This window comes from Orcinus orca, chromosome 20 (genome assembly GCF_937001465.1).
Source record: "Orcinus orca chromosome 20, mOrcOrc1.1, whole genome shotgun sequence".
NCBI lineage: Eukaryota > Metazoa > Chordata > Mammalia > Artiodactyla > Delphinidae > Orcinus > Orcinus orca.
In genome coordinates, this window is record NC_064578.1 from 13,094,555 (window position 1) to 13,116,449 (window position 21,895).

Here is a 21,895-nt window from a genome sequence, read left to right on the forward strand (position 1 = left end):
AGGGCTCTCCTGGTACTGATTTGGGTTTGGGGCTTTTTCCATCATGTAGCCACACTGGGAAGAGGAGGGGAATGGGAATTGTTTTTGTTTTGTCTTGTTTTTAAATATTTATTTATTTATTTGGCTGTGCCGGGTCTTAGTTGAGGCATGCAGGATTTTCATTGCGGCACATGGGATCTTTAGTTGCGGCATGTGGACTTCTTGGTTGCGGCATCTGGGATCTAGTTCTCTGACCAGGGATCGAACCCGGGCCCCCTGCATTGGGAGCATGGAGTCTTAGCCACTGGACTATCAGGGAAGTCCCAGGGAACAGGAATTGTGCAGGGGGTGGTTTGGCCAGCTCTGGGAGTGGGCTCCTATCCCCTGGCCTCATGATCCCAGTCTAGTTGCAAAGGAGGCTGTGGAGTTTTGTCTTCCTTTGTTCAGGAAGAGGCAACACACTAGCCAGGCTGTCAGATGCCAGGAGTCAGTAGCAGCACTAAGCAGCCCTGTCAGGAGAAGTGTATTTGCCAGAATCAAGGTCCACCCTAGGACTGCCTAAGCAAATGGACATTTTCATGGTCTTACCACCCACACCTGGCCATAGGTGAGCAAGTCAGAGCAGACCTTTCCCATTGGTTCAGCTATTCACCTGGAGCGGCCAGACATCTCTTGTTCTTTTCCGTTTAGCCCTCAATCTGATTGGTCCTCGAGCTGTGGATGTGCTGTCTGAGTTGTCCTATGCCCCTATGACTCCAGACCATTTCCCAAGTCTGTTTTGCAAGGTGGGTACTAGTAAAGTTGTAGTTTTTAAATAAGCAGGGAATATTTCTTTATAGAGATGGCAATTACATGTTCTCACTATGGTGTTAATACCCACAAAGCGTGTTCTGACTTTTATTAAGCAAACAGAATGACTGAGTAAATCCATTTCTTTATTTTTCAATCTTCATGTTCTCTTGTTTAATAAACGTTGATATCTTTGAAGACCTAATTTCTCTGAGTATCAGTTCTATATATTTATTGATTTCTGTAGAGGTGGATTAAATTTTTAAGTTACAGTATTATGATGCGGATGCCAAAAAATGCCAGTCAAGGTCAGGTCCCTTCTCTCCATGCAGTGCTTCCTCTTTTCCATACACAAAGTAACTTCTGTGTATGTGGCACCTTCAGGTAAGAAATGGTTTAGGTGAATCCCTAAACAACTTACTTAATTTTCTTTCTTTCTTATAAATTTTCTTTCTTATACTTGGCAACTAGAGCTGAGTGAAACAAATTGTAACTGAATAAAAGGAATGATAACTGAACACACTCTTTGGGAAGTGGTTGATTAGAGAGGTCCAGACAGACATGTTTTGGCAGCCTGTAACAAGCAGCTTCGGGACCGTTACTGATGGGATGCTCTTTGAAGTTCAAACCGAAGTCAGGATCCACCTCTTAAGTGATTTTACAGCTCTCCTTTTTCTCCATGGCACAGTTAAAGCAACAGGAAACTCTGTTAGCTGGCAGCAGACCCTGTCACAGTACATTCTTTGCTCCTTGAAGGTAACCCACATGCGCGCGCCTACAGCGTACTGTGCTACAATGCCTGCTCCTCATGGAAACAGTCTGCTTTAGGGCCGTCTGGGGCTTACCACTTCCCATTGCAGGAACGGTGATTGAGTCAGGGGCCCCTTTTGGGTAACTGAGCTGCTGGAAACACGTTTTGAACATGAGAAGCCCAGTCTCTTCCCCCAGGGTAGCAGGTGAACGGTGTTCTTTGGTCATCCGGCATTATCTTCTGTGGGGCAGGTACCCAGGACTTGTCTGCCAGGTCCGCCAGAGAACACATTTGCCTGGTCTTCATTCCCGGCGTCGCTGACTAAAACAAATCTTTAGCACGACTTTGTAAAAAGAAGTATTTCATGCTTTTCAAAGACTTTGCCTCTACTTCCCTCCACTGGCTTGGCTGGCATTCCTGAACTGGGGCTGTTCATGAGAAGAGCATTGGAAAGGCTGTGCTCTGTTCCTAATGACCCCAATGCCTGGAAACAGACTGTCTTCAGGAAGAAATTTTCATTCACATGTATCTCCATTAGGGTCCAACACAGGGTACAGAGCTAATGAGAGGGGTTGCCTCAGGCATTCATTCCTCTAACAAACATGGAGGGGCCCACTTCCCCTACTGAGTTTCCACGATGACCTTCTCCCTTTGTTTCCACAGGAGATGAGTGTGGGCTACGCAAATGGGATCCGGGTGATGAGCATGACTCACACGGGAGAGCCAGGATTCATGCTTTACATTCCTATAGAGGTGAGAACCACGAGAGGATGGGTGCTGGCAGGGTTAGAGCGCCATGTCTGACCGGGCCTTGGTCACTGAGGTAGGCTGCGTTAAAGAGATTTTAACGTTTTTAGCTAAGTTATGTACTTTTTTTGTGTAGGTAATATATTTACATGGTCTAAAACTAAAAACCTCTAAAAAGTATTCAGTGCCACCCGACCAGTTCCCACCAGCCACACCAGTGATATAATTGTTAGTTTATATCATGTCAGAGATTTTTGTGCATATGGAAGCAAGTTCAAAGACGTATACATAACCCTCTTTTTTAGAAACACAAATGGAGGCTTACTGCTGTTTTTCATCTTGATTTTTTTTACTTAGCAATTTAGAGATTTTTCCCTGCCAGTACCTAAAGAGAAAGAGCTTCCTTTTTCTTTTTTCTCTATTTTTTAATGAAAACGATATAGTATGCCATTATATAGTTGAATCGTAATTTATTTAACCAGTCTGGTACTAATAGACATTTATAGGGTTTCTAGTCCTTTGCTGTTATAAAAACTTCTGCAGTGTACAAGAGTGTCTTTTTCTTTATTGCTTGTACCAGCACACAGAGTTGTCAAACTTTGGGCTGATGGGTGCAGTTCCATGCAAGAGATCAAGCTACTTGTCAAAACCCATCTCACTCCGAGTAAAAGCCCATCTGCAGGGCGCACACAGCTCTGCCGACCTTCCTCCACACTGCTGCTCCTCATCTCACCCTGTCTTCTTGCCTCTCCTTGCTGGACATGTTTCCGCCTCAGGGCCTTTCCACTTGCCCTTCCCCTTTCTTTGGCATATCCCTCCCCGCTGTAGAGCCTCCCAAGCTCACAGCCACACATGCTTCAGGTCTTATTCACACCTCACCTTTTTTTCTTTTTAATTAAAAAAAAAACTTTTTGGCCACGCTGCATGGCCTGTGGGATCCTAGTTCCCCAACCAGGGATTGAAGCCACGTCCCCTGCAGTGGAAGCACGGAGTCTTAACCACTGGACCACCAGGGAGGTCCCCACACCTCCCCATTTTTTTTTTTTTTTTTTTTTTTAGTTTATTATTTTTGGTTGTGTTGGGTCTTCGTTGCTGCCCGCGGGCTTTCTCTGGTTTCGGCGAGCGGGGGCTACTCTTCATTGTGGTGTGCGGGCTTCTCATTGTGGTGGCTTCTCTTGTTGCAGAGCACGGGCTCTAGGCGTGCAGGCTTCAGTAGTTGTGGCTCACGGGTTCTAGAGTGACAGGCTCTAGAGTGCAGGCTTAGTAGTTGTGCACGGGCTTAGTTGCTCCACAGCATGTGGGATCTTCCTGGACCAGGGCTCGAACCCATGTCCCCTGCATTGGCAGGCGGATTCTTAACCACTGCGCCACCAGGGAAGTCCCACCTCACCTTCTTGAAGAGACCATTTAAAGTTGCAGTCTCTGGCCCCCTCCTCCCTAGCCTCCTTCCCTGTTTTATTTTTCTCAAGAGTGCTTACCACTGTCTCATAGAATATATATTTTCTTTATCTCGTTCATCACATTACCCGTTTAAATGTAGGTTTGCTAAAGGCAGGGATATTTGTTTAACTTCTGTATCCCCAGCAGTTAGAGAAATACTTGGCACATAGTAAACGCTTAATAAATGTTGCATGAATGAATGTCCTGGCAGTATCTTTTGTCCATTTTTGTATTGAATTATTGGTCTTTTCCCCCAATTTCTAGGCATTCTCTGAATCAGCCAGCCAGTCCTTACTATTAAGTTGTAAAATTTTTTCCAGTTTATCATTTGTCTTGATTTTTTTTTTTTGCCACATAGAAGGGTTTTTTTTGGGGGGGGGTTTATATATGTATTTTTTGGCTGTGTTGGGTCTTTGTTGCTGGGCGCAGGCTTTCTCTATTTGTGGTGAGCGGGGGCTACTCTTCATTGCAGTGCGTGGGCTTCTCATTGTGGTGGCTTCTCTTGTTGTGGAGCACGGGCTCTAGGCACGTAGGCTTCAGTAATTGTGGCATGTGGGCTCAGTAGTTGTGGCTCGCGGGCTCTAGAGCATAGGCTCAGTAGTTGTGGCACACGGTCTTAGTTGCTCTGTGGCACGTGGGATCTTCCCGGACCAGGGATGGAACCCATGTCCCCTGGCAGGTGAATTCTTAACCACTCTGCCACCAGGGAAGTCCCAGAAGGGTTTTCTAAATTTTACTTTTTATTATGGAAATGTTTCATATGTTGCAAAAAATTTTTTTTGTAGGTGAATTGATGAATCTTTTGTGGCTTCTAGAGTTTAATACATAGAAGGGGCTTCCCCACTCCAGAGTTAAAAAATTTTTCCACTTCTGGTGCTTTTATAGTTTGTGTTGTTGCTATTTATGGGTTTGTGTGTTTTGTTTTTTCATATTTAAATGCTCCAACCTTTTGCACTGTTTCTTGGTACTTTATGAGCTATGGATCAAACTATTTTTTCTAACATGGATGACCAGTTGATATGAGATTCTACCTTTATCACATACTAAGTTTCTATATATATTTAGATTTATTTCTGGACTTTTATTCTATTTGTGTATCCAGTATCACATTGTTTTAATTACTGAGTCTTTATTGTATATTTTAATACTTGGTAATGCTTATCCTCCCTCATAGCTTGGAAAACTCTGGAAAAGACGAATTCCTGTTTCCTTATTTTCCCTTATAAACTTTTTTTTTTTAACATCTTTATTGGAGTATAATTGCTTTACAATGGTGTGTTAGTTTCTGCTTTATAACAAAGTGAATCAGTTATACATATACATATGTTCCCGTATCTCCTCCCTCTTGCGTCTTCCTCCCTCCCACCCTCCCTGTCCCACCCGTCTAGGTGGTCACAAAGCACCGAGCTGATCTCCTTATAAACTTCTATAATCATCTAGTTAAAACAAAAACACCCTGAGTTGTTGGATTGTTACGTTTGTAAATTAGGAAGAATTGACATTTTTATATGTGTTGAATCTTACAATCAAAATATACCTTTCTTTATGCGGGGTTTTTTTTTTTGGTGACCTTCAGAGGCATTTTGAAGTTTTCTTCATGTAGATGGTATACATTTCTTAAATTTATATGAATATTTTGGTGGTGTTGCTGTTGTGAATGGGAAGGGTGTCTTTATTCTGGTGTCTTCTGATTTATGAAAGGTTTTTTCCCTGTATATTAATGCTTTAACCTGTTTCCCTCCTAAACTATCTTACTGTTTATAGCTGTTTTTTAGTTGATTTCTGGAATTTCCAGGGTTTCCATACACAAACCATAATAGTTTTTGTTTCTTAACAATTTTTATTCCTGCATTTTCTTTCCCTTGTCCAGTTGTGACAAGTAGCAGTGATCTTCAACCTCGTCATGTTCTTGACATAGTCATACTACTCATGGTGTTAGGTTTCCTTTTAATTATTAAATGAAGCACGGATTTACCAGCCCATGAAATTTTATCTGCTTTTCCACACTCAAGAGTATTATAACAATATTAAGGTGAAGGGATTATTCATGGTTTGAGAAGAGTTAGTATGCATGTAGCTGATATGTTTTGCCTGTACTGAAGTGCCATATGGTCATTCAGGTGTTACCACCTGCTCCTGGGTCATTAATCAGCCAAGCCCATCAGGAGGGAGAAGCCCTGTTTTCTACCCAATTTTCCTGGGCTGGTCCCATTTTTATGGTTTTCTGTGAGTCCAAGAGGTAATCTGTGCACTGCTTGGGTTCTTTTCAAGCTGGCTTTTGTCAAGAAGCTTATACTTGTCTCTGAGGAGCTGCCTTCCAAAGCATGGTGGCAGATAGCAGATTGGTTTGTTCACACTCAATCCCTGGCATCTGGTGAGAAAATGAGTAAGTAGTGGGGACCCACTTTTCGCTTTGCTCTTCTCTAGCCCAAGACTACTCACCTGCTTTAAACCTTTGTCTTCTTAATTCAAGTACGGAGCATTCAGCTTGAGACACTGAACCCGCCCGAGATACAGCTCATTCTTACTCTCGTTTCCCAGCCAGTCTCCAATGGTCTCCTCCACCCACCTTTGCTATTTGCAGTGTTTCACTTACACACATACCACAGGCTATGTTGTACCCAATAGCTCAGACTCCCTTTTCCACATCTAAAGTTGCCTTGATCACAGCAGTCTGCTTAGCCAGTGCCTGTTCGGCTGCAGTAGTGCAGTTTATAGAGCAACATACATTGCCAGGATAAAGAATTGTGATACCAATGAAGCAGATTTTTGTTTTTGACTTTTCCGTTTTATTGAGATATAATTTACATACATCATTGTATAAGATAAGATTAAGGTGGACAGGATAATGGATTGACTTACATAGACTGTGAAATGATTACCACAGTGTTAAGTTACTAGCATCCATCATCTCATATAGACACAATAAAAAGAAAAAAATTTTTTTTTCCTTGTGATGAGAACTCTCAGGATTTACTCTTAATTTTCATGTTATCACACAGCAGTGTCACCTAGTCATCATGTTGTGTATTATATCCCTAGTACTTACCTTATAACTGGAAGTTTGTACCTTTTGACCACCTTCCTCCAATCCCCAACTGTAACCACAAATTGATCTCTTGGTCTGTGAGTTTAGTTGCTATTTTGGTTTTATTGTTGTTTAATAGTTGTTTTTAAGATTCCACATATAAGTGAGGTTATACAGTATCTGTCTTCCTCATTCCTCTGTCTTGTTTTCTGTTTTACTTTTACAGTTTTTAAAGTAAACAGTGTAGTTTGTTGTTGGGCTTTAGACTTAACAGAGTATTTGAGTATTTGCTTTCAATTTGGAAAACTTTTGTTCATTTAAGTTATGTGATACTTAAACGTGTCTGGAACCAAGAACAAAACAACATGAGAGACTGGATATTGTGGGACACGGGTAGGAGAGCTCTGATTTTTGGGGTCCTCTGTGACTCACTCTAGGTCTCTTAAGATACGCCATAATCAGTGTGACAAATCAGAGTTGTGCGTGCATGTCTAGAGTTACGTGTAACACCAGTTTCACAGCATAGGCCATTGCATAAGGGAAGGACCAAGTTCAGGGAACTGGCGCAAAAAAACAAAGCCAAAGCCAGTGGAGGATGCATGGCTGTTGGAGAGGCAGTTACGAGACTGGTCGTTTACTGAGTGGTAAGAGCTTCTGTGAGTTATTATTTAATAAGTGCTATATACTGAGATCCTAGACATTTTAGAGAAGTAAAAAGATAAAGGTGCTGCTTTCGTGGAGCTTAAGCCTGGGCTGCAGCACTTTGGTTCCTGAGGATTGTAGACAACCTTCTCCCTTGTCCAGGTAACAGTGTCAGCCGTCAGGCACTGCCAGACAGATTCCGTGTTTAATTCTGAAGGTCTGCTGGTTACTGACCTTTTGTCTCTCCCTCTAGTATGCCCTGCACGTATACAACGAAGTGATGAGTGTTGGACAGAAATATGGAATCCGGAATGCTGGGTATTATGCTCTTCGTAGTCTCCGAATTGAAAAGTTTTTTGCCTTCTGGGGTCAGGATTTAAACACCCTCACCACACCCCTGGAATGCGGACGAGAGTCTCGGGTGAAGTTAGACAAGGTATTGTACCTGTGCACACTCCACTCTGCCCTCAGCTTCCTGAGCAGGGAGCCTGCATGAGAACAGGAAGAGCTGAGGTGGGAGCAAAAGTGTATAGGTGTTGAGACCTCCAAATGTATCTATGGGATAAAACACTTAATATGGAAACATCATAAATAGACAACACTTGTTTGGGGCACTTTGTTCTCTTTTAGACTGAGTGCTTTCTGGGCAGTTTTTCTGAGTTGATTGTGGTAATTCATTAATATGCCACATGTACAAATGAGTCACTTGACATTCAACTGCCTAATTTATTCGTAATCACCATTCAAGAGGACGAAAAGGCTCTTTCCCACCTCTGAGCCCACCCAGTCCCACTGCCAGCTTGACCAGAAGCAGCAGTGTCCTGCCTCTCCTTGTAGAGAGCTTCCATGCAGTGCAAACAGATGAGTAATTTCCCCTCACCACGTTCTTAACCTTGGTGGTTGGATACTGTATACTTGGTATATTGCACCTTGCCTTTTTCACTTAAAATATCTTAACAGTCATTCCCTATCAGTATAGTAGATCTCTGATGTTCTTTTTGAGCAATTAGGTAAGTATTTTTCTCTGATATAAAAGTAAAGAATACTCGATTTGGAAAATAGGGAAAAACATAAAGAATATTTTTTCAGCGACACGCATTAAGAGTTTATTTTATCCTGCTCTTTTTTGGACATATGCATATATGTAAATATTTATGCATAGAATACGGATATATATGCATGGACTGCTGGTTGAGATTATATAAAAACATTGTTTTTTTACAATAATTCTAGCAAGCATTTTCAAGTGTTGATTTTTCTTCCTATTTTTGTTCTGTGTGGTCTTGTGATTGAAATGTGTTTATAAAATAGAAAAGAGAGTGATGCTTGCCTGTGTGGTTACAAGAATTCTCTGCAGGTGTCTTTCATACTGTGAATGCAGTTTTCCGCATGGGGGAAGCACACGTTCTCCAGAGCTTGCAGGGGTGTGGTGGGGAGTGGGCAGCCCACTGCAGTGACACCGGGTCCCAAGCAGTGATGCTGTCTCTGTGCTCTTTCCTAGGGGATGGATTTCATTGGGCGAGATGCCCTGCTGCAGCAGAAGCAGAACGGGGTGTACAAACGCTTCACTATGTTCATCCTGGACGACCACGACACAGACCTGGACCTCTGGCCTTGGTGGGGGGAGCCCATTTACCGAAACGGGCAGTACGTGGGCAAGACCACCAGCAGCGCATATGGTTACACCCTGGAGCGCCACGTGTGCCTGGGCTTCGTGCACAATTTTTCCGAGGACACCGGAGAAGAGCAGGTGGTGACAGCAGATTTCATCAACCGGGGAGAATATGAGATTGACATCGCAGGACACCGGTTCCAGGCCAAGGCCAAGCTCTACCCGGTCACCTCCCTCTTCACCCATAAGCGCCGAAAGGATGACGTGGAGCTCAGTGACTTGCACGGGAAGTAATGCCAGGCAGTCCTGCCACCTTCCCACCTTCTAGTCATCTTAGGAGCTCCTCTTCCTGATCCCATCCCTCTTCTTGATTTAACCTTTGCCTCCCACCTCTTATCTCCTTGATATAATTTTTTTTTCCCTTGATATAATTTTAAGCGTTTAAAACTTTTCCTTTGCACCCTCTCTTGTCCCTCCATCTTCTCCTCCCTCCTTCTGCAGTTTCCCATCTCCTGATACTCACTCTGGGCTGGTCATCCCTCCCCCCATCTCAGGTTCCTGTGGGGACAGGAAGGCAGGACAGAGGCAGACTCCACTTGTGGAAGTGGGTTACAGTGACAGCCTCACTTAATGCTGGGTCTTGAAGCAAGGGAGGCTTGTGGTGTGCAGGCCTCAGGGTAAGAGTCCCTCTCTGTGGGGCTAAATTTTCTCGAGTAACCTGTGAATTCTGGCTAGCTGCTGTCTGTGTGATACAGCCGTGTGGAATAGCTTATGCCTTTTAGCCAGGCAGGTCCTTCTCCCATCCCTTTGTGCTGTGGGTCGGCACCCTGATACCTCTAGCAGGAGGATGACCATCTACCTCGAGAGGCATCATGTGGGCGTTACCTGGGGTTTAGCACAGATTAGTTCATCCTGGGCCTCCCTACTGACCCAGTTATCAGACTGTGACCCAGTTATCAGACTGTTGGGCTAGGGCCACCTGCCTATAATTTTCTTCATCTCTTGCTAATCTCTATTATGAGAGGGGTTGTGGTTTATTTAACCGACTAAACAAATAAGCCACAGTGTTTGAAAGGGAAAGACCATGTTGCCTTTAGTGTTGCTTTTCCTAGCTGAAAGGGTCTAACCTCAAACTAAGCTCCAGCGATGCTGAGTTTTCTATGAAACAGTGCTGCTTTTCTTTCAGCTACTCACAGTTCAGTCACCCCACCTTGATGTTCCTCTTCTCCGAGCACATGTGACTTTCAGTTCAGCCTCATGTGTCCCTTCCACAGGAGGCCCACTGGCTCAGTGCACGCTCTCTCCCTTAGGGCGGGGGAGGCAGGACAAGCATCCTGGCTGAGTAACTAAACCTTGTGGCCACACTGAGTTGAAGAGAGCTACTGGGACCCCAGGGTTGCTTCCCCCGCACAAAAGACACAGATCCACACAGAGATGACCCACTTGGGTCCCTTGAGAGTTCCCAGTGTGGAGAGCGTATGTTACCTGAGCCCAAGGTCTGCTTTCCGTCTTCTTTTTCCAGACATCTCTCCACATTTTCTGGAATAGAAGGTAACTTGGGGTAAGAGCGCCCTGCACACTTTTAAGCAGTGTCTCTATTTTCTAAGGGTGGAACTTGGATCGCACAGACTGTGGTATCCATCCCCACACTTAATTTCCCCTTGCAAACAAATGGCTGCTAGAGATTTTAATTAACCATAGCCTTTGTTATCTTGGTATCTTGCATGCATTAGGTCTGATAGGTCTGTAAGTATATTAGAGACAATCCTTTCATTTTATTAGAGCAGCTTACAATTCTCAGGTGTCTGCCTGCTCTGGCATTTCTCTGGGATTTCTGTTTACCCACTTGATCACTGACTTTACTGTCCACCTTCTTACGAGGTCTTCATTGATTTAACGAGGGAGTATGTGATTAGAATTCTGTCGGGGGGCCTTGGTATTTTGGTGCAAATGTGAATTTAACTAGCTGAGAGATACTGCTTCTAGGCAAAGAGGAGAGGTGCTGCCCAGCTGGAGAGCAGTGAACAGCAGCCGTGAAACTTGGGAGAGCAGGAAACTGGCACCGGACAATGCAGGTGTTACCAGCAGGGAGCCGACTGACCCAAGAAGATGGAAACAGATGTAGAACTAAAGGTATCCCATGCACACCACTGCAAAGTCGTCTTTATAAATGGAAAGTTATTTGGGATTGAATCCAAAAGAAAATCTAGATTTATGCATAAATCACATCTTGTCCATAAATAGGGGTCACACTTCTAAGACTGACAAGATGTTAAGATTCTGGGGGGAAATCACTTGTTTATTGAGTACCCTGAAACTTACATATTTATCTTCCAGCACTTTACAATTCATCTTTCAAGTCTCCTTTGGTTCATTCAAATATAGGCAATATGAATCTGGTAGGTTTCTCTATTTGGTCCTAAAGGGAAGGGGGTGACTCTTTCCTGCCTCAAGCATAGTTGACAATCAAAACATCTTTATTTCTGTGTCATCCCCGATGGGCACTGGGACCGCATGTGTTTGCTTTCTGTGACAACTCACCTCTCCCTGGAGGTTGCAGGGATTGTTCAAGGAGTAGCTGGACTCGTTTTAGGTGGTTGGTACTTTTTTCTTCTCTCTGAAATGATGTTATCACCACTTGTGCTGTCTTGGGAGAGGGGCTCCACAATCTTCTCAGCATATGCAATTGAAGAATCATTTTGCACCTAGAAACACAAAGTGTGTTGGCTTCAAACAGATGGAGAATCAAGGTTGCAAGTCTCCTGTGAGCCTTCTCCTCTCTTGAGATAAGCCCCTAGCTACTTGTGCCACATGTAAATCCCATGGTCATGTGACTGACATTGAAGATTTCTTGTCTGTGATAAAAGCTCTAATTCAGAAAGTTTTTAGAGCAAAAAGGGACGGACAAGACCTACCTGCTTGGATAGCACAATGTGATGTCCTTTAACTTGTGTTTTGGTCACGTAGCACTGCATGGGCAGGACAAGCTCCAGGAGAGAAAACTGAACAGTTCCCACTACATTCTAGTGCTTTTCTGAGAAGTCCCTGTACCCCCAAATGCAAGAGATGCCATTTAGCCCAGTGATTAACCCCAGTCTCAACTTTGGCCCCAAAGTTCCCATTTCTGCACCAAGTCACTTGTTTGATTCTCATCAGGAGGTGTGCTGTCCCTGGATTCTACCTCCTTGTACAGAGTTTTAGCTGTATCTCTTCTTTCCTAGGCTGTTGTTTCCAAGAAAGTAACTCAACGTGAAACTAACTCTTCAGCTTTCTCCTTTATCCTGCCTTTGCATGCATTTGCGACATTAACCCCTCCCCACTGCCACCATGTATGTGGCAGGAATGATAGGAGCTTCCTAAAGTGATTTTGCTTCACTGGAGGGATGACCCCTCCGCCTTGATTTCTGCCTCTGTAAAACAACTGCACTGGCTGGCTTTCAGGCATTACAAGTTCCTTTTTATATCTTTGTTGCCTCTTGGCCAGTGTAGGCAGCAAGGATCTAAGTATCTTTAGTATCTAAGATAGAGATTTGGTCAACAGTGCTCAATCCTGAAGTATAACCTACTGTGTTCATTTTCTTTCTGTACACACACCCCCCCATCCCTCACAAACTTTGATATAAGCAGCATTTTATCAACAGGAGGTAGAGAAAAGTTTCTCACGAGTAAGGAATTTTCATCTGGCACATGTCATGTGCAGGCACATGGACTCAGGAGCAGCACAGTTGAGTGGAAGAGACGGCAGATGAAGTAACAGGCAGTAGCCGCGTCCTGCAGTGAGTCGTGAGGGAGCTAGGGAGCCACGTATCAGAGCTGCTCCCCACACCCACCGCCACCGCCCTCCACATTAAGGTGCTCCGTTAGTTGTAAGGCTCCTTCACTGTCATCACGGGGCTGGCATATGCAGTCCCTTACCATGACAAAGTATACTATTTTTCAAGAGGACTGAGTATTTTTGTATGTCTTTGCCTTCTCTTTATCCATTAAACACCAGAGTTCCTTGTGTATGATTCGTGACTTCTCTGAGCAGAACCCTTGGGGAATTACACGTTTCTTCATGGGCCATTTTTCTCATGATATTTAGATACACCTATTTTCATCCTTTGCAGACTTTCTACCTTCTCATTTTTCTGTCTCTCAAGGACAGAAATTTTAAGAAGTGGAGAGGATACTTTTAGCATCTGTTTCTATGGATCTATGCCAGGATTTCCTTTGCACACCAAGAACTGGAGCTTGGGGCACCTCTTTCCTCCAAGCCAGGTTCTAGTGCCTTATACTCCAGAGTGTCACATGGTGGGTGGAGATGAAAAAAAAGTACCTTCAACAGATGGGTGTAGGGTTGAAAGCTTCGGCAGCTCATTTCAGTGAAGGGTCTTCCAGCAGCACAGCTAACACTTTACTCTCTGGTCAACTCTTGGGATATAAGAAAATGCCATTGTAATTACAGTAAAGGCTACAACTCGTTCTTTGCATTTGTAAACGTGCAGTTCAACTCAGCCCTTTTCTATCCCATGTGTAGCATCAGCATGTGGTCCTGAAGACGTGCGAGGCACTTTAGTAAATGGGATGTTTCTCACGAGCCCTGGTGATGACAGGCACACAGGGTGACAGAGCATTTCTGCCCTCTGCGAATGTGGTATTAACGTTGTGCACTGTATTTCTATCAAGTCAGATTTCAATTTTATTTTATGTTACTAAGTTTGTAAATGAATAAATGGACATTTTCACTACTCTTGCTGTGTCTGCCTGAGAAATGTTCTGCATCTGTGGTAACCAGATATGTTTTTGCCATCACTAAGAATAAACGTTGTACATAAAACCATTTGTACCTGTTCCCAAAGTGTACAAGAGAATTTGAAAACAGGTAAATAAGATCCCTTCCCTCCATGCAATGGGCAGCATGGCTGTGGGGGAAAAGCCCCATTCCTCCTCCTGAAGTCCCTATCACTGTCACTGGACTTGACATCCTGCCTTACACTTAACTTAGTAGTAAGAACCTGGTACTTGACTCATCACTCAAGTATTGGGTTGGCCAAAAAGTTCATTCGGGTCTTTCTGTAAGATGTTATGTAACATGAGCCCATGTCTGTGTGGAAAACGAGCTGTGTGTGTATTTTTGCTTACAGCAGTAGAAGAGAAAAACAGAAGCAGCCAGTGATCCTTTACTATACTTAGCTTCCATCCAGAAATTTAGTCACTGGACTTCTATTCTCTTTACCCAACTGTTCTGTGAGTCACCACATCTGGGAATCCATAGGTAGGCTAACATGTCTAAAAAAATTTCATCATCTTATCGTCCAAACCTGCTCTTTCTATTTCCAGTTTCATGAATGAGCAACATTTGTTATGACTGAAGTAGTTCCAAAAAAACATCCCACTGGCTCCAAGGCTAACTCCAAAAGAGGAGTTCCAAAAACATTCTGTACAATGACGTGTCTGGAACACGGGGAGTGCCTCCCATGGCAAGTACTTTGAAGGGGACAACTCTCTCATGACATGTGTCTTCCTCTTATTATGAACACACTGGATTAGGTATATCACAAACCCTATGAACCAGAAGTAATTCCAGAAAGGAAGAAGTCTCGCAAGCCGAACCTGAGTGCGAAAGACTTACCTTCCAGCTCCTCCACCAAACGAAAGGCCAGCAGAGTTCATTCCCGCCAGGACGAAGTAGCCCCGCACTGAAGGGGACTCGCCCATGATGCACCTCATGTCCGGCGTGAAGGTCTCGGGGCAATTCACCAACTTCATGATCTCCATAGTCTCCAGTTCTGGCATCCTACGCAGCAGGGAACTCAACAGGGGCTCTGAGCAACAAAAACAGACCCAAACACAGTCGTCAGCTTTAGGGGATTCAAAACTCCCCACTCCTTACACTTTTCTATTCCCTCTCCTTTCGGAAAATGTCTTGTGGAGGTTTTCTGAGATGAGCCAACTGGGCCATCTATCAGAAGCAGAAGCCTTGGGGAAGTATGGGGCATTCCTACAGAGTTCTTGGCATAAAGACGGAGAAATAAAGATACTCTTTAGAGGGAAAGGAGCTCTGGAAAAGCAAATACTATATGTGGCCCCAAAATAAAATCTCAAAGTGATCAGTGGTAGTAAAAGAGCTCTTAAATGGCCCCCAAGGAGATTTGCAGCAATTTCAACTAGGAAATCCTTGCCTTTTACTGCATAAGACAGAGTCTCAGCTTGGTTTAAAATAAGGCCAACACCAGGGAATAATCCAGTGGAACAGTGGCAATAGATGAAGCCAGACTGAAGCTGGCTCGTGGGTACATGGGTTCTTTATACATTCTCTCCACTTTTAAAAGATTGAAATTTCCCAGAAATTAAGTCCAAGTAGAAAGAGGAAAACTCTTCATTATAGACCCTTTCATATATTTTGAATTTGGAATGTGACTGTCTTAACTATTCAATAAATAAAATTATGTTAAAATTGAATAAAAGACTGTATTAACACAATTCTGCTTTCTTAAAAAATGTCTTCAGGACTTCCCTGGTGGCGCAGTGGTTAAGAATCTGCCTACCAATGCAGGGGACATGGGTTTGAGCACTGGTCTGGGAAGATCCATATGCCGCAGAGCAACTAAGCCCGTGCACCACAACTACTGAGCCCACCTGCCACAACTGCTGAAGCCTGTGCACCTAAGAGCCCGTGCTCCGCAACAAGAGAAGCCATTGCAATGAGAAGCCCGCGCACCACAACAGAGTAGCTAGCCCCCGCTTGCCGCAACTTAGAGAAAGCCCGTGCGCAGCAACGAAGACCCAATGCAGCCAAAAATAAATTAACAAAAAAAAAACTCCTTATAAAATAAACAAGTAAAACAATAAAAGGACCTATGGGAGACCTTTTCTTACTACTGACATTCTACTGGATGAAGAAGTGAACCAGGCCCTGAGATACATTATTAATCTAGGACAAGTTCAAAAGACAATCCTAAACTATACCCACAAGGCACTGCAAGCTCCCAGTAAAAATATAGAGGAAGGAGCTGCTCCTTCACAAATCCCAGGGACCAAGTTCTTCTTAAAACCTGGAAAGGGGTCCCCCGAAGACCAACTATTGCCAAAATGGAAGGGCCCCTATAAAGTAATCTGAACCACTCCCACTGCTGTCAAAGTGCAAGGGATATCTAGTTGGGTACATTTTTCCAGACTAAAGCTTTTACCTCCAGAAACCCCGCAGGTTACAACAGAAGAGCAATACACCTGTAAGCCAGTGGAAGGTCTGAGATACCTATTCAAAAGACAGGCACCATCGACAGATAAGTAAAATGATGTAGTGGGTTGGACTCCTGTTTGCCATTCTTGCTATCGTACTCAGCGGATCATACGTGAACATCCTGTTAGAAATGTTGTAGAGCTTTATATGCTTAATCATCAACATAATAGTCTGCTGTCCCCTAACTGTTTAAGTACTAACAACAGTTATGTCCTTCAAGGGCTATCCGGTCTTAACAGCTGTGAGACAGACATTCAGGTCTGCACCCCCGGAAGGGTTTGTTTTCCTCTGCGGACACCCAAACCATCACATGTTACGGAATTATCGACAGACCCTGTCTTTTCCAACCAAGCCATAGCGTATAAATGCACTGACAATGTTCACTTCATAGGAGAGTGTGCTATAAGGACTACAGGGTTAAGAGGGATTTTTATCTGTAACAGAACCAGTCAGGCTCACCACCAAACCCAGAAAGCACTAGGAATGATCTTTTTTCTCTATATATGTTCGTTTATTTGGCTACGCGGAGTCTTAGTTGTGGCACACAGGATCTTTAGTTGCGAAACGCAGGATCTTTTAGTTGCGGCATGCGTGTGGGATCTAGTTCCCTGACCAGGGATCGAACCCAGGCCCCCTGCATTGGAAGCACAGAGTGTTAACCACTGGACCACCAGGGAAGTCCCCTAGGAATGATCTTAGCAAGGGCAGAGCTGGCCACAGGACTGGCAGCTCCACGGGGAGGCTTTACCTATCATGAAGCAACACTGAGATCAGACAGCTTGGTTATATGATGGAACAGACAAGACAAGCCTTAATGGGACTTAAGACCTCTCGTTTCTTTGGCGAATTTAGTTCTTGACAGTCGTCTAGCTCTTGAAAACCTTCTGGAAGAACAAGGTGGAGTCTGTGCGATAATACTTCCTACTGCACCTGAATTAGTGTGATAGGACAGGTGGAAGTTAACATTAAGGAAATATATGCCCAGGCAGACTGGCTTCATAATTTTAGAAGCGGCAATATCGCCTCCACTGCCTGGTCAACACTTAAGGAAGCCCTCCTAAAGTTACCCTGGTTCCTTCCCTTTCTAGGCCCTTTAGTGGCTACTGGTGTTCTTCTTTTTGGCCCTTGTTTGTTTAGCCTTCTGGGCAAGTTTGTGTCTTCTAGGCTCTAAGAGTTTCAAGTAAGACTCATGATGGCTCAAGGAATTCAACCCATTCCAGCAGAGGGTGGCCCAGGTCCCTACAGGTCCTTGGAACAGTCAGAGAGGGACTTCTACACCTCTAGGGTAAGCTAGGGTCTGCAGCCCCTGTCTGGCAGGAAGAAGTTCCAGAAGATGAGACCCTTGGCCCTTTACCCCTTAAGAATAAAAGGTGTAGAATCCCTCAGGGGATAATGAGACAGACTAGGACCTGGGACCCTTTGCTGCAGTGCTTACACCTGAACAAATGAAATACAAACAAAATACAAAGAAACTATAAGGGACTAAAAATAACTATATGCATGCATGCACAGCTGGGGGAAATTATAGACAAGATACAAAAAGACCAAAAAAAAGCCAACTGCCACTTCTGAAGAGCTGGGAGCAAAAGCAGGGGTCAGGAGCAGAAGCAGGGTCCTGTGCATGCCCCCTGCACTCACCACCACCAGAGCGGGGGGCAGACCACCCAAGCCACCCCTCTGGCCTGACTCCTGGACCCGCCCCTGCCCTCACCCCACATAAGGAACCAGCTCGCTGCCGGCCTCGGAGCAATCAAGGGAAACTGTTACTTCTTTTCACTCCCGCCTGCTGCAGCAGGAGCCCAATAAAGCCCTGCCTGAATTTTCAGTCTGGCCTCTTATCAATTTCTATTGATTAAGGAGGCCAAGATCCCTGGTTGGTAACACTTCACGAATGTTCTCTCCACCCTCTGTCTTAATGGAAATGCAGCTCTCCTGAGGGAACTGTCGCTGTCACACAGCCAGCCCTGTTCCACTGACCTCACCATCAAGAGGCACAGTCGGCATCCTCCTTGCTTCGGAACCAGTACCACTCAGTCACACTTGGGAAAGACCCTGTTCCTTTGTGCCTTAAGTTAGCAGGCACCCCTACTTGGCTCCGGGCTACTTCCTATTAAGCCACAGGCACAGCTCTCTCTACATCCGGGTTCTGAACCCATAACATGGCTCTTCTCCCAACCTTTAACACCACCTCCTCTCTTCCTTCATCGAAGCAGATAACCTGTCTCATCTTGTTCCCCAAAACGCCACCTGTATACCTCCCTGCATCAGCAAACCATCTCTGCCTTCCTTCACAGGGTCAGAAATTAATCCCTTACAACGGCCTGGATCCCCCTTCCTGCCCCCTTCCCCTGAACCGAGCTCCATCAGCTGTCCTCCCTCTTTCACATACCCTCACATTTACCTCCTTCTCCTCGGCATTTAGATGTGCTCAAGTACCCCCTCCCCCCGCCCAGGCGATTTCAGAAATAAAACAAAGCTCCAAAACACTCAATTAGCAATTTTTAATTTTTAAAATTCTAAATTATAAAATGATGGTCTTTGCGAAACATCAAAAACAGAAGGAAGATTTCCCTCCACTCAAAGGTCACCAATACCAGTATCAATTATATTTTCCCAGAATGTTATTATTGCAGCAATGAGCTGCCCTGATGTTTGCCACCACCTTTGTCTTAAGTCCTTCTTTTTTTTTTTTTTTTTTTTTTTTTTGCGGTACGCGGGCCTCTCACTGTTGTGGCCTCTCCCGTTGCGGAGAACAGGCTCTGGACGCGCAGGCTCAGCGGCCATGGCTTATGGGCCCAGCCGCTCCGCAGCATGTGAGATCTTCCCGGACAGGGGCACAAACCCACGTCCCCTGCATCGGAAGGCGGACTCTCAACCACTGCGCCACCAGGAAAGCCCTTAAGTCCTTCTTTTATTACCTTGGTGATGGCATAGTTGGCCTGTGGACTGTTTTTTTTTTTTTTTTTTGGCCTGTGGACTTTTTAAGCAAAAATTTCCTAACATGTATTTCACAACCTGTCTTTTTTATTTCCCGTCCTACTCTCTTCTGAACCAAAAGTGGTCGGGCTTCTGCCACACCAGGCCACTGCACTCCTCTCACCAGGAACGCAAATGTTGCTCCTTTCCAAGGGCACTTTCTGGGCACCATCTCACTCCCTCCTATCCACACACTCTTTCCTTGTTTTCTGTGGCACCTTCTGCCCCGATCACTGGCCTCTCTCCTCTGCCCTTCCCTCTGTGTTGACGTCCCCCAGGGCTCCCTGAGGCCAGCTTCGCTTCCCCATCCACCACTGTTCAGGGTGATTCCCTTTCCTGCCATGACTGATGGCCTAACCCATAGCACTCCTGAGCCTTAGACCCGCACGTCTAGTGGAAGAAGGGCCACCTCCACTTGGACTCCCACAGGTCAAACTGAGCACATCCAAAAGGTAAAGCCATCTTCCCCGATCTCCAACTCTGCTCCACTTCCTGTGTCCCCCAGGAACACCATACACTAGAATCCTGGGTGTCATCCCACATTCCCCCCTTGCTCTCATCTCCTCTCTCCAGTCAATCATCAAGACCTAACCAACAACCCTACATCGTAAATCTCCCTCCAGTGGATCTACTCTCCATCTCCACTGCCCTGAACTGAGCACAGCCCGCCATCCTCTCTGTTTACTGCAAAAGGTTCCCAACTGGGCTTCCCGCCTCTAATCTGCACACCATTCTCCCCACGCCCCACAGCCTTCACACAGAGGCCTGAGCACATCTCTGAAATGAAGATTCTAGAGACCTTCCTGGTGGCGCAGTGGATAAGACTCCACGCTTCCACTACAGGGGGCGCAGGTTCGATCCCTGGTTAGGGAACTAAGATCCCACATGCCGAGGACGCATCCAAAAAAAAACACCAAAAAACAAACAAACAAAAAAAACAGTATAGGAAACAATGGCATCAGAGTCTATTCCAGTAGGTTTGGCAGCGATAGCAAAGGAGTGAGATCAGAGGAGATAAAGCCAGTAGAGAAGAAACGGAAGATGTCAAAGACAACAAAGTAAAACACACACCTGGTTGAAAGTAAATTACGTGTTTAATTTCTGCTAAGGAGAAGAATTCCTGCTAAACAATCTCAATACTGACGCTGGTTATGCTCAGATCTGCTTACACCAACAAGAGCAAGAGGACAGCTCTAACTCCTTCTGAGCTGTTCCTCTGCATGGTCACAACACCTTGTACAAATTGGCTGCTGGTCACAAGGGAGACCGGGTGAGAAGAGACGGATTAACACAACATTTCCCACACCTGCCTCCAAATGAGAGCCACCTGGGACACATTTTAAAACACACACACACACACACACACACACACACACACACACTCTCTCTCACACACTCACTCATAGGCTCCCTCTCTGGAGATTCTGATCCTGCGGTCCAGGGTGCTATATTTTTCAACAAGTGCACCAGGTGATCAGCCAAGTTTGAGAACTTAACACAAATCTCTAGCCCTAGGAACGTGTCCCCTTCAGCCCGGCTACCTCGCCGCCCCGCAGCACGGGCGAAACGGACGTGAAGATGCCTGAATCAAATCTCGGTGTCATACACATCAGGCCCAAAGGGTCAAACGTTGGGAAGAGAGCTCACCGCCCCGGCATGGACGTTTCCACCTAACCTCACCGCTGACTCTGCAGCACTTTTACTAGTTAGTTAAGCACAAGCGGACCGCACGTTGCCACGCGGGAAAACAATTCCACCTGCAGAGACGACCCAGCTGGGCAAGCCCGACCCACGCTGGGGGGTGGGGGTGGGGGCTGCCTGCCCGAGGCGGGCCTCAGGAGCGAGGTTACCCCGGCCGCCCTGGGCATCCGGGCTGGGCTGCGGGCGCCTGCCAGAGCCGGTGCGCTGGCCCCGGGCAGCCGGGCACGGGTCCGCGAGACGCCACCGCCGCAGAGAGGCTGAGGGAGACCGGGCGACGCGCTGTCGGCCCCGGCGGGCGGAGTCCCGGCGCCGGGAAGCGCCTTCCGAGGGCCAGGCAGAACCGACGGGAAACGAGGGACGCCGAAGCCCCCTGACCGAGACCACAGCGGAAAGGGGGGGCGCTGGGGGTCCCGGGCCGCCACGGTCCGCGCGGACGGGGACGCCAGAGCAGCTCCGCAGCTTCTCCTTACCTCACGGGCGCCCTCGGGCTCCGCGCTCAGCAACACTCCGGCTGAAGCGGGGCAGCAGCCACAACCCTTGCCGGGGTTCCCGGGGGCCGGAAGGTGGTACACGGCTTGGGAAGGGGGAGGGACAGGAGGGAGGAAAAAGTTCCGGCGAAGCTTGATACGGCGACCTTCCGCGCTTTACGGTGCCTAGCAAGGGTACGCCGACACGTGACCTCACTCGCGCACGCGCACCGTGACGTTAGGTGGTAGGGCTCCGCCCCTGACACGTGGGGCTTGTTTGGGTCCCTGGAGGCCCGTCCCCTAAATGGGGGCCGCCTCCGCCAAGATGGCGGCGAGCTGTGGGACTGCCCTTTGAGGCTCGCTTTAGGACTCTAGCCTCGGAGCCTGCTATTTCTGCAGGTGCAGTCCTGCCGGCCGAGTTGGTGGCAACCCCGCTGCAGTGTGGGGAGAGAGCGGGGGTTCTTTCTTCCCTTGAGGCGAGTTCCCCAGGTCTTGTCCCACGTCGTCCGCTGCCCAAAGACACTCTAGTCCAGGGCGT

At 46.1% G+C, this 21,895-nt stretch overlaps 1 protein-coding gene and 1 long non-coding RNA gene across 12 annotated transcripts in view; one reads left to right on the plus strand and one right to left on the minus strand.

Annotated features, from left to right (window-relative positions):
• The window catches only part of PDPR (pyruvate dehydrogenase phosphatase regulatory subunit), a 41,991-nt gene extending 28,273 nt beyond the window's left edge, over window positions 1-13,718 (plus strand). For 7 of the 10 annotated variants that reach the window (XM_033434654.2, XM_049703810.1, XM_033434660.2 and 4 more), the window contains 4 exons: window positions 670-764; window positions 2,183-2,272; window positions 7,630-7,812; window positions 8,878-13,718. In XM_033434654.2, coding sequence (XP_033290545.1) covers window positions 670-764; window positions 2,183-2,272; window positions 7,630-7,812; window positions 8,878-9,282 — 773 coding nt within the window. In that variant the 3' untranslated portion in view covers window positions 9,283-13,718. The remainder of the gene's footprint in view (window positions 1-669; window positions 765-2,182; window positions 2,273-7,629; window positions 7,813-8,877) is intronic. The other 3 variants (XR_004485111.2, XR_004485109.2, XR_004485110.2) reach the window with 3 other exon arrangements.
• On the minus strand, window positions 6,491-21,505 carry LOC117202629 (uncharacterized). Of its 2 annotated transcripts, XR_007474449.1 has the most exons (4): window positions 21,361-21,505; window positions 14,603-14,795; window positions 13,307-13,401; window positions 6,491-11,693 (listed from the first exon to the last, which is right to left on the minus strand). It is a non-coding gene; the product is annotated as an uncharacterized LOC117202629 (long non-coding RNA). The 2 variants fall into 2 exon arrangements; XR_007474448.1 differs by lacking the exons at window positions 14,603-14,795; window positions 21,361-21,505 and having other exon boundaries at window positions 13,307-13,511.
• Window positions 21,506-21,895: the final 390 nt, after the last annotated feature.